At 56.3% G+C, this 12,283-nt stretch overlaps 1 protein-coding gene across 3 annotated transcripts in view; it reads right to left on the bottom strand.

The window, feature by feature from the left end:
* The window catches only part of SYT7 (synaptotagmin 7), an 84,873-nt gene extending 76,815 nt beyond the window's left edge, over nt 1-8,058 (bottom strand). For all 3 annotated transcript variants that reach the window (XM_027858767.1, XM_027858768.1, XM_027858770.1), the window contains exon 1: nt 7,985-8,058. In XM_027858767.1, coding sequence (XP_027714568.1) covers nt 7,985-8,018 — 34 coding nt within the window. In that variant the 5' untranslated portion in view covers nt 8,019-8,058. The remainder of the gene's footprint in view (nt 1-7,984) is intronic.
* Between the last annotated feature and the right edge of the window lie 4,225 nt (nt 8,059-12,283).

The raw sequence follows: 12,283 nt of genomic DNA, 5'->3' as shown, positions 1-12,283 counted from the left end.
TTAACTATAAGTTGTCCACTTACTATTATTGACTTTTCTACTTATATCAACTATAAGTTGTCTACTTACTATTATTGACTTTTCTACTTAAATTAACTATAAGTTGTCTACTTACTATTATTGACTTTTGTACTTATATTAACTATAAGTTGTCTACTTATTATTATTAACTTTTCTACTTATATTAACTATACAGTAGAAGAGTTTTGTGGTACGGGTCAGGTGGAACAAGATGACCTCAGAGGGCCCTTCCAACTCCAAGATTCTGCGGCTCTATCGTTGTGACATTCTGTGTCTGAACAACCCTCTCAACTCTGACATTCCCTGTTCTGAGGCCCCTCCCAGCTCTGACATTCCCTGCTCTAAGGCCCCTCCCAGCTCTGACATTCCCTGTTCTGAGGCCCCTCCCAGCTCTGATATTCCCTGCTCTAAGGCCCCTCCCAGCTCTGATATTCCCTGTTCTAAAGCTCCTCCTATCCCTGACATCCCATGTTCTAAGGCCCCTCCCAGCTCTGACATTTTAAGTTCTATAATTGAAGGGCTCTCAGAGCAGACCTTCTATAACCTTGCGTTTGTCCTTTCTACCCCCAACTCTGATGCTACTATCAGTTTGGGGGATGCTACTGTCAGTTTTGGTCTTGGCTTCTTCTCGCCTGCTGGGGGCAGTGTCATTATAACCCTTACCCAAAGGCCAGTGGCCAGCGAGCAGGATGCAGCAGAACCCTTAGGGATGCAGGGGCAGAAGAAATGGCAGGAATAACCAGCTCCCAAAAGCTGTTCTGGCCGCCACTGTCACAGCCAGGATGTCAGAAGATTGGGAACTGGAAAGAGGCCTAAGGCATCCTCACTAGCCGGGGGTTCTCAGCTTTATCCGCAGCACGGAGCCGTTTGGTGGTATGGGAAAGCCTCTGGACCCCTCCTCAGAATACTGCTTTTAATTAAAAAAAAAAATACTTAGAATTACCAAGGAAACCAATTGTTTTGAAAGAAATATAGCATGTTTTCCCTTCTAAGTTCACAGACCCCTTGAAGTCTCTCTATGGACCTCAGTCGAAGAGCCCCATCTAGAACCCCATCTAGTCCAATCCCCTCATTGGACAGGGGGAGAAACCAGAGCTCAGAAAGAAGTGACTTCCCCAAGGGGAATACATTCATGCTACAGGTAAATAAAGTGGGAAACCTGGAATTCAAACCCAGGACCCCAAGTCCCAAGGACCCCACAATGCCACATGGCCTCTTGTTACAGCAAGGCCCCATCGTCACCACACACTGTGATCTGCCCTCCTCCGGAGGGTCCCAGGAGGAAGCTTTCCCCTCAGAGGCGGGTTCAGAAGCTGCCCAGGCACGGATAACGCTGTCCGGTAGAGAGGAAGGCCACCGGTCAAGGAAAGGCAGCAAGGAGGGACAGCGCCCATGCCAGCGGGGCCAGGCCTCGGCAGGGTGGGAGGCCCTTGGGGAGGGCTGCCTCCCCCAGCCCGGGGTGCTCTCCTGGGCACAGCTCCCAGCTCCCCTGGTACACCTAGAAGTACCTCACTACAAATACACTCATTAGCTGCTGTTTACAGCTTGCCTGGGTACTCAGATTAGCACAGTTGTTATAGTAGTCCAGCTGCTGCACGAGCCTGGAGCCTCCCCCTCCCACCTCCTGAGGCGCACAAGCAGGGCACATGCCCCTCCCCTCTCTGCACGAGCAGCACCCCCCCATCCCAGAGCATGCACGCACACGCGCACATCACACACATCACACACGCACATCTCGGTTCTGTGGGGCTTGGATCATACTCCTCACCCCTCCGCCAGGAGCAGTGCCCTGGCCCCAGCCCCCTTCGTCCCAACAGCGTCCAGGCCGCCCCTTATTATTCATGTATCCACAGCCTTCTGCTTGCTACACAACCGTCCCCCCGTTTGACAGATACGGAAACCGAGGCTCAGGGCCCAAACCCAAGCAGATGACGGTCGACTCCAGAACACTCAGTTTCCACCCCCAGGGCATGCCGGGCCTCATTGACCACAGCCAGGGCCCAGTGACACGGCAGACAGAGTCAACACCAGCCCTCCGGTGACAGTGCTTGGATATGTCTTCTTCCATTGTGACTTGACTGCGGCCAGACACACAACAAACTTCTCCCGCCCCAGGGCGCGGGGAGGCCCCCCTGGCTCTCCCCTAAGATGCCTCCAAAGCTCAGCTATAGAGCGGGCACTTAGCCCCAGGCACGAGCCTTTCCAAGGTTCCATGCCTCTGCCAATGACACTAACCACTGGTGAATTGGAGATAGATGCTTCTGCCCCTTAGCAAGCGGCTGGCCCCAACCCAGGAGGGTTCCCCCAGACTCCTTGGCAGGTCAGAGACCTTTCCCCATGAATCTGGCACCACCTGCCCTGGGCTTGGCACAGGCTGGCCTTAGCAGTGTTCGCTTGGGCACCTGTCCAAGGCCACAGACCTGCCTACTAGAGGCCTGACCTTACCCAGAACTATTTGCCACCACCCTGCCCTCTGAGCGCTGTCCCAGAAGAAGCTGAAGCCAACATCTTACCCCTCCCTGGCATCAGCGCCATCTCCCAAGAAGGGGTGACCCCTGTTCGGCCAGCTCTGGATCCCTTTCTGTGTGCATGCGTGGGTCTGCCTGTCTGTCCCCTTCCAGTCTGGCTCCCCCGGGGAAAGGCAGTTTCCGAAGATTCTATCTCAGCTTCTAGAGCAATTTGGGGTCCCCAGGGAGACTAGAGAGCTAGGTCAGAGCAATCAGGGGAAGAAAAGAGGGATATCATAGGGTGATCTCTCAACCCTCAGTTCCCTCAGGACTCTGCCGTGATGATCTTAGCAACAGTTTCTCCCCTCCTCAGCCCAATCCTCCAGCCTCAGCTCCTTGGCAACCTCAAGGCATCCTGGGGTGCACAAGTGCCCAAGTATGTGTAAGGGGACCCCGCAGAGTGGGGAGGACCACGCTCAGGTACAGGCAGCTGTTTCCTCACCTGACAACCCACCTGTTCCCTTCCAGGCCTTCATTTTCACCTGTTACTACATCTGGTTTCCAGCTGCCTCCACCCTTCTCTTCCTGACTTAGCTGTGCCCCCCACCTCCCTTGCTCTAACCCAGCCTGCCCTGATGCCCAGATTGGGGAGAGGTCTGATAGGGATAGGATCAGGATGCCCCTACCTCCAGCTCTAAGGCAGGGAGGGCTCCTTATGACCAGGTCCTCTCATCCCCCTCCCAGTGTCCTTGAACACCAGCTCAGCCAGCCAGGGCTGCCTCCACAGGGCCTCACACGCAGGGAGCTAGAGTGGGGCTGTTTCCACGGTGACCGCTCTAGAACTAGTTCCAGGCTGAGGGGCCTAGTCAAACCCCAAGTCTCAGCCCCAGAGCCTCCAGCTTCCTTCCGTCCCATTCTGGGGGCTACCCAGCCTTAGGAGACCAGCTTGGCCCTAAGCCGAGCCAGATGTGCAGAGGGCACGTATGGCCAGCAGGGAGACTCTGGGCCAAGATCCTGAAGAGAACGGGTAAGAGGGGCATGGGTGAGGGGCTCAGGAAGGGTCTCGTCCTCAGCCTCCGCTTGGCTCCTATCACTCAGGATTCCCAGGGATGCCAACCCTACTCTGCCCGCCTCCCTCTGTCCACACCACTTGACTCTAGCTAGCCTTTACTGCTCCACCCCTCAGGCAGAGTCCTCTCCTACACATTCTGAGCACCTGACCAGGCCCCCTCCTAATACTAATATGTGCAGGTCCTCTGCACTCCTCCTCCTCCTCCTCCTCTTCCTCCAGCGTCCCTGAGCCAGTGGTCCAGGTGCCCATCTTAAAGAGGAGTGAACAGGGAGGTGAACAGCTCTATGCCTCAGTTTCCTTAACTGCAAAACAAGGGGGCTGACCATGGTGATCTAAGGTCCTTCGGTGCCCTGACTTTCTCTGATCTATATTCTGTGATTTCTGCCCCTGAGACATTCTATATCCTCTTCCAGCTTCATTCTATGTGCTAAGGATCCTCCCAGTTTTCTATGTTTCATGTTCTAAGGTTCCTCCCAGCTCTGACATTCTAGGTTCTAAGGTCCTGTCCACCTCTGCTGGTCTGTGTTCTAAGGTCCTGTCCAGTTCTGACATTCTAGGTTCTAAGGTCCTGTCCAGCTATGCTGGTCTGTGCTCTAAGGTCCTGTCCAACTCTGACATTCTAGGTTCTAAGGTCCTGTCCAGCTCTGCCGGTCTGTGTTCTAAGGTCCTGTCCAGCTGTGACATTCTAGGTTCTAAGGTCCTGTCCAGCTCTGCTGGTCTGTGTTCTAAGGTCCCATCCAGTTCTGACATTCTAGGTTCTAACGTCCTGTCCAGCTCTGCCAGTCTGTGTTCTAAGGTCCCGTCCAGCTCTGACATTCTAGGTTCTAAGGTCCCGCCCAGCTGTGATGGTCTGTGGTGTAAGGTGCTTCTCAGCTCTGACATTCTCTGAGTCAATGCCTCCAGATCCCAGGCAACCTGAGAGCTCCCATGCCCAGGCTACAGAGCCAGGAGGGCAGGCAAAGGTCTCCCAACTCCCCTGGCTGGCGGGCTGGCTTCCTCTCCCTGTCCCCAGCTCATTCACTCACCACAAGGTCACCTCTCCCTCTCTCCTGGCTGCCTTAGCGCTGCCTGAGCCTGCCCACTGCAACACTGGCCTCTACAGGCCAGCTGAGGCCCTGCCCAGCCTCCGGGAGGGAGGGCTAGAGGGAGTCTGAGCTAGGAGGAAGGAGGGCAGAGGAGAGAAAGCTTGGGAGAGGAGAGCAGAGGGGGAATGTGAGTGAAGAATGCAGGGGACAAGGGGAAGCGTGTGGGAAGGGGGGAGATGGCTCTAGGCCAGGAAAGAGAGATCATAAGAAATGGGGAGGGTATCGGGTATGGTCTAGGATGCCAGGCCGGGTTGGTGAAGGTAACCACTGTGCCATTCCCCCAGAGTTCTTTGCTTCACACCTTAGGACCCGTGGCTGAGGCAGGGCCCCTTATCTAGGCCCAGTCTTCCTCAGCCGGTGGTGGGTCAGGGTTGAAGGAAGGGACTGTTTTTTCTCCTGTTCTTATGTCTGATCCCCATCTGAGGTTTGCTCCCTGACACTTCCAGGCCCTGCCAGCTGTGGGACCCTCGAGAAAAATAGGGGGGATCACCATGGGGCAGGAGCTCAGCCCAATCCCCATGTATCCCTGGCCAGAGGGTGAATGGCTCCCTCCCGGGCTGTAGTCCTGGGCCATACAAGGGAATGATTCCAAAGATAAACCAAAATGAACCTGGTAGGCTGAGATGGAGAAGTTAACAGTGCTTCGGGGCTGGGGAGAAGGAGTACAGCTACAGGTCCCCAGAGAGGATTGGGTACGAATGGGGCCCAGGTCACATGGAGGATGAGTTTGCAGGTATCATTCATGCTTGATACCCTTGCTGGGGGCACGGGCACAGATAAGCAGTGATGGAAGGCAGACTAGGGGTCTGAGCGCCAAGATAGGAGGGGGCGTTTAGGTGAGGGGTGTTAGGAGGGCAAGGAGGGAGACAGAAGGATAGCTCACAGCCATTCTGCAAAGGGGCAGTGATTCGTGCCAAGTGGGGAGGAAGCCTACGCCAGAGCCAGGACTGGTCTGGAAGGGGGTGAGAGCTAGTGAGTGATCTATAGAGCCCAGAGCTTCTGAAGCCCAGAAAGCAGTGCCTCCATCCCGCTCCAATGTGCCAGTCAGGGACCTTGATCATGGGGTCAGCCCAATTCCCTGGGCAGGGGAGGAAACATGCTCCCCTCCACCCATCCCATTCTCTGCTGGGATGATTGGCCCACCAAGCTGGCAGAGTGACTCAGTTCTGAGCAACTCCCACAGCTGCCTAGAGAGTCTGGGAGCTCTGGGCAGGACTGACATATATATATATATACCTTGATGCCAGGATAGAGAGGACAGAAGAGGTACCAGGGAAGCCACCAGGGAGAACTAGGGGTGGTGGGAGCTTTGCAGCATACTTCCTGCACCTCAGTCTGGGCTCACTCTGGGCACAGACACCAGGTAGATACCAGGAGAGGAGAAAATGCCTGGCCACAAGTGACATCATCAAACTAAGGTAGAGGAGGGGCAAAGGGACCTCTCTGCTCCTCCTGGGGCAGAAGAAGGTCAGTGCTCTCCTAGTGGATTTTTCTCTCTCCCTGAGACCCACAAGTGGTCTCAGAACCCAGTGAATTGACATCTTGCAGGGGAGGGACTTTACATCCAAATAGGGATTCTCTCCCCTCTGCTAAGACTAAAGCAGACGGGTTGAGGGAAGGCTGGCCTTGCTACACAGCTATTTCCTCCCATCCTGCTCTAGGATGTGGACATGGGGATACAAAAATGGCATGAGGTTTCTCCTGCTGTGAGCAGGGCAGACACCAGGAGGCTAGAGATGACCGATATAGCTAGGCACTGTCCCTCTCCTGCCACTAAATCCCAACTGAGCTGCCCTTAGAGACGCTTTGAGATCCTTCAGCCTCTACTTAAGAGGGACCTCTTGAGATTGCTATAGACCCAGGGCTGGGGCTGTCCGAGCTTCTGGCTCCCCTCCACCTTATCCTCTGTGGTGATCACTCCCACTAGGTCTGCAAGGAAATAAAGAACCCACTTCTCAAGGAAGGTGCCTAGAGCTGGGTTCTGCTAGTGCCTGAGGGCTGGAGGAACATCAAGAGAAGTGGCCTTGCCCTCACCCGGCCCTGCCATTGGACAGGAGCAGGGTTCAGCCTTTGGGGAGGGGGTAGAAGCACCAAGAGGGTAGCCACAGGTGGGAAGCAGGATGGCAGAGCCCTGCCAAGAAAGAGATGAGATTTCTCTGCTGCTGGGATGCCAGCTAGGTAGGGCATAATAAGGTTCCTCTGGGGCAGTGAAGAGGCAGTGAGAACATCCCTCCCCACCACACACATAACACACACACCCACACACCCACACACCCACACACACACACACACACCAGAAACAAGAGTGTAGTGAGGCTCTCAGTCCCAGACTGGCAAAAGGCCAGAAGGATATTTCTTTGATAAGGATCAAAAGCTAATCTACATAAAGCACCAGTTATTGTTATTAGTCCTGGCACCATCTCAGCTCACCCCAGTGCCCTCGCCAGCCTCCCGGGCCGCCTTCTTCCTCAGGCACTGTCCCTAGCAGCTCTCCCCACATCACCCCCCTGTATAGCCCCTTTTCCATTACCTGTCCCCCTCCCCCACATACTCACAAAAATTCACAGCACAGCCCCCCTAGGTGTGATCAGAAGCCAGTTCCCTCTGCTCTCTCACAGGCACCCTTCCTGTCCCCTACCACCAGCCCAGTGGCTGGCTGCTGGTGCCAGCTACGGGCAGTTTCCCACCCAGGAGTTGGGTGCCACTGAGGAGAGCAGCTGGCCTCCCAGGGAGCCTCTGGTCTCCAAAAAGGCAGCTGCTCCCCACACTGCCACACACGCTGTCCTTGGACCACTGGCAGGGAGGTCCTTTCGGGAGACCGCGAGGCTGGCATGGGGTAGCGAGACTTCCAGTAAACCTTTGCGGGGTAGGTAGGAAAAGAGTGAAGAGGGGAATGAGGGGGAAAACCGGGGTCAGGGTTATTCTGGCCAGGTGTCCACCTCCGGCTCCCACGTCCCTCTGAAGGCTGGGGCAGTCTCCCTCCCAAAGAATAATCCTCAGGGAATCAAGTCCCAGCAGGACACGCAGCCCCTGGCTAGCCCGCAGCAGCCCGAAGAGCTGGAGCCCGCGAGGCGCTGGCTCGGGACTTGGTGGCCGAGCAGGCGGGCATGGAGAGCGAGGGCTGAGATCTGAACCCTCCAAGCGGGCACCAGTGGGGCGCGGGAAGGGCAGAAAGGGGGCGCGGAAAGGGTAGAGAGGGGCGCACGGAAAGGGAGGAGAGGGGCGCACGAGAAAGGCGGAGAGGGAGCTCCGCAAGCACCCCCCCCCAACCTCCGCAAACGCCGGCACCCTCGCGCCGCCTCCCCGCTACTGCGGGGCACAGCCCTGGTCTCCACCCGTCTTTCCCTTCCCGGGCTTACCTGGGCCGCCGGCTGTCTCCGGGTCCCGGTACATGGTCCCGTCCTGGGCGCTCTCCCCCTCCCCGCCCTCCGGGGTTCAGTGCAGCCCCCGGCCCCGGCTCGCTGCCTCGCCCGTGGCGCTCCGCCGGCTCATGGGGCGCCGCCGCCGCCGCCGCCGCTGTCCTCGCTGTGCCCGCTGCCTCTGCTGGCCCCGCTGTCCCCGCTGTCCCCGCTGTCCCCGCCGCCGCCGCCGCCGCCGCCGCTGCCGCTGCTGCGGGGCATGGGCTGGGGGCGAGCCCGGGCCCGGCGGGGCGGGGGCCGCCCGCTGAGCGCTGGGCTGACCTCGGGGCGGGCGGGACCGTCCGTGGGCGGAGGCCACCCGGAGCTGAGCGCGGAGCGCGGAGCGCGGAGCGCGGAGCACGCCGCCGCCGCTGCCTCCCGGGGCCAGTGCGTGCGTGGGGCTGGGGGAGTGAGCGCGCGGGTGTGTGTGTGTATACGTGTGTGTGTGTGTGTGTGTGTGTGTGTGTGAGCGTGTGTGTGCGCGGGTGCGCGCGCGGGTGTGAGCGTGTGTGTGTGCGCGTGTGTGCGCGCGCGGTGTGTGTGGACGGCAGGCAGGCTGGCTGGCTGGCAGGGAGGGGGAGCTGGCAGTGCGCGCGCGCGCCCCGGTCCCACCACCGCGGCCAGCACCGCCGCCGGCCCCCACTGCCCCCGCCGCGGCTCCTGAGCCCTCGCTCCCCGCTGCCCGCTGCCGGCTGCCTGGGGCACTGCAGCCCGCGCCCGCTGCCTGGGGACCTGGGGACCTGGGCACCCCGAGGGCAACGCCCGCAGCCCGCCCCGCGCCTCCCGCCCCAGCCCATTCCCCCGTCCCCCCACCGGCCGGGGGTCCCTCGCTGCTCCTCCCGCACGGTCCCGAGGTAGGGGCCCCACCGGCCGGCTGGGTGGCCGGGTCGGAGCGGCCGGCCACCTCGCTCCAGGGTTCCCCTTGATTCCTCGGGGTGGGACGGTCACGAATCCAGGCCGGGTTTTCCACACAGTAGCAGCGCGGAGCGCGTCAGCTCCGGGCTTGCCACCACCGCGGTCCCCGGGAACCAGCCCCGTGCTTGGAGAAACCAGGAGTGGATCCGTGGCAGGATGGAGCCAGAAATCTGGCCTGGGCTGGGGGGGCTATTCCCTGATCTTTGAGGCCACTGACACCTCTGTCCCCCAGGTGGATGGGCCGTTTGTGGCTGGACGGCGCTGGCTGTAGTGCCGGAGGACCTGGCTTCAAACCGTGCCTCTGACACTACCTGTGTGACCTCGGCAAGTCATTTTAACCTCTCTGGGCCTCAGTTTCCTCGTCTGTAAAATGAAGGAGTTGACTAATGGCCTCTGAGGTCCCTTCCAGATTTAAATCGGGGAGCTTTTGAATGGGCAAGGGGCAGAGTGCCAAGCCAGAGCCCCCTTCCCCGACTGAGGGAGTCAGGCGGAATGCAAGAAATCTAGGTTTAGAGCCAGAATTTCGATTGGAATCCAGGCCCAGCTGCTAGTCACGTGACTTTAGGCAAGCCTTCTCCCTCGCCCGTAAAATGAAGGGACTGGACTTGCCGACATCGGCACTGGGCGGTCTGTGAGGCCTCTTCAGTTTTGAATAGTATGAACCTCGGAGGAGGGATGTCACTCCACACTCCTACTGCACCCCTCAGGACAGCGACAGCGACAGAGACACAGAGAGACGCCTTCTCACCCTCACTCAATCCTGAGGTCCTTAGAGCTCCAGAGTCCTCTTTCTTCACCCTCCATTCACCCCCGGCAGTCCTACAGGAGGATCCCCCACACAGCCCAGTCTCTGTTCCCATCCTTTCTTCTTGCTCTGTCTTGCTAGCTTCCCCCACATTTCTAGCAGCATACGGGGCTGGATAATCTGGGGGGTGGAGTGGAGAACAGCTCTTGGGAAGAATGGTGCTCCCGGGTCCTAGGAGGTCCTCAGAAACACCCACAAGCCCACCTACACAGAGAGTCACACGCTGGTTTGTTTCTTTTTTTTTTGGCCTTTCTTTGTATCCCCAGCACCTGGCACTATGCCTGGCACATAGTAGGCGCTTACCAAATGCTTATTGACTAATTCTACATTTGACTTACTTCCAGATAGGCACAAGCAAAAGAGACCCCCTCCCAGCCCTAGAATTTCCGCCTCCCACTCCATCACATACACATGCAATTGCTCTTCCCATTGCCCACATACACAACACCTCCAGAGGGTGGAAATGAGAGCAAAATCACAGACACGCAACTCCCAGACCTCCCAGCCTTTCTACAGGCACAATGCCTATGGAATCCAGAGTAAAAGACTTCCCCACCCACTCCTGGATCTACACCTCCCTTTATATTGCCCACCCACCCCAAGCCACACCTACACACAAACAGCCTCTGGCTGGGACACACCTCCATATTTCCAACTCTATCACCCCCATACACACCCTCACATACAGTCTCTCCATGCTCCATTCCCACCCCCCACTACACACACACACAAACACAGACACACACATATCCACCCACAGCTTTTCCGGTTGAGAAACAGATAAGGAAGTCAAGGAAATTCCCCAAGCATATTTCTGGGAAGACTGCATCTGCAAAGGACTTATTTCCTTGGGTGGAACGTTCTAATTAAGTAATAAGAAAGGGAGACTGGAGATCTGCCCCACTGGGGACCCCAGTTCCCAAACATCTAGACTCTTCATTCCACTTGAAAAGTCATGAGATCATCACCACTTTAGAGCTGGAAGGGACCCTAGGGGTTACTGATTCCAACTCCTTCATTCATGCAGAGAAATTATGTGACTTGCCCAGCTCACACAGGGCTAATCTGGGGCCTCTAGCTACCCACCCGAAGTCCATCCAATCCACTCTAAGAACTTCTCTGCTGTCACCCCCCATCCCCGGAGCTAGGTCCAGCTCCCAAAGTAAATTCTCAGGAAGCTACATCAACAGACAGCACCTGCAAGGACTTCCAAGCACTGTTGGGTTATGCCTCTGTCCAAGGTCCTTTGCCAGACAACCTAGAGGGAAGGAATGGGATACCAAGATGGATGATGCCCTGGCTTCCAGGAAACCTTGCCCGTCAGGGTCCCCAGGTGAAAGAGATATCTCTTTCCTCAAATTTCTCATAACACTTTCCCCTAGCTCTTTACCCCTATCACATTCTATCTGGTATCACATTTATTCACGTACCCCCACCTCCCTTTCCCCAACTACAGGCATCCCGAGGACAGAGGTCAGGCTGGTTTTTTATCTTTTTGTCCCCAGTGCTAAGCACAAGGCCTTTTACAGATTAGATAATAATAACAATAATAAATAATAATGATCGATGATAATTTATATATATATGTATTTATTTATATATAATTAAGATTTTCAAAGTATCTTACATATTCCTTTGTTCCTCAAAACAACCCATTATGTAATTGTAGATTTAGTGTTAGAAAGGACTTTGGAGAGCATCTGGCCCAGCCTTCTCACTTCACAGATGAGGAAACTGAGACCCAGGGTAGTAGAGTGACTTCCCTGTGACCACACAAGTAGAGACCCCACAGTGTCCTGAGGTAAGTGCTACAGATATTACCCCTTTTCTACAAATGAGGAAACTGAGGCTACAGCGGTGAAGTGACTTGCCCGGGGGCTCCTAATTGTCTGAAGTGGAATGTGAATCCAGCCATTCCAGTCTCCCAGCCTGGCACTCTCATCCCTTACTGCCTCTTGATAATGTGTGTTTGATGAACTGAACTGCCTAAATCCTGGCCCATGCCCTCATCCAGCTCACCATATGGCAAAGATGATCAGACCAAGATGCAAATTAGCACCTGCTAAGTGCATAGGTGAAATCCAAAAGGGAGACTTCTGGCCAGTGGCAGGAGGCAAGAGAAGAGAGGATTGTCGAGGGCTTCATGGAGAAGCACCCCAAGAAAAAGGCCCTGGATTCAGGGAACTTGTGCTCCAATTCTGCCCCTTTCCTCCAGCAGGTCACTTCAGCCCTCTGGGGCTCAGTTTCCCTCTCTTTAAAATGAGGGGGTTGGACTAGATGGTCTCTGAAGGCCCTTCCACCTCTATATCTAGGAATCCATTAGATGATAAACTCATTGAGGGCAGAGAAGACCCCCAGTGCTTAGCACAGTGCTAGAGACATAAGAATAAGTGCTTCAAAGATGTTTCTTGACTGATGCCCTTCAACTGAAGGGGCAGAGAGACTCCAGCAGCTAAATATGGTGGATGTGGGATCTCTCCCAGCATCTCAGGGGACATTTACCCTGTCTCTCTTCCCACCCCCAGGCATCCTTCCATCTT

Source organism: Vombatus ursinus, unplaced genomic scaffold (assembly GCF_900497805.2).
Source record: "Vombatus ursinus unplaced genomic scaffold, bare-nosed wombat genome assembly UNPS02013931.1, whole genome shotgun sequence".
NCBI classification, from domain to species: domain Eukaryota; kingdom Metazoa; phylum Chordata; class Mammalia; order Diprotodontia; family Vombatidae; genus Vombatus; species Vombatus ursinus.
This window is presented reverse-complemented; position numbering and strand designations above follow the sequence as displayed.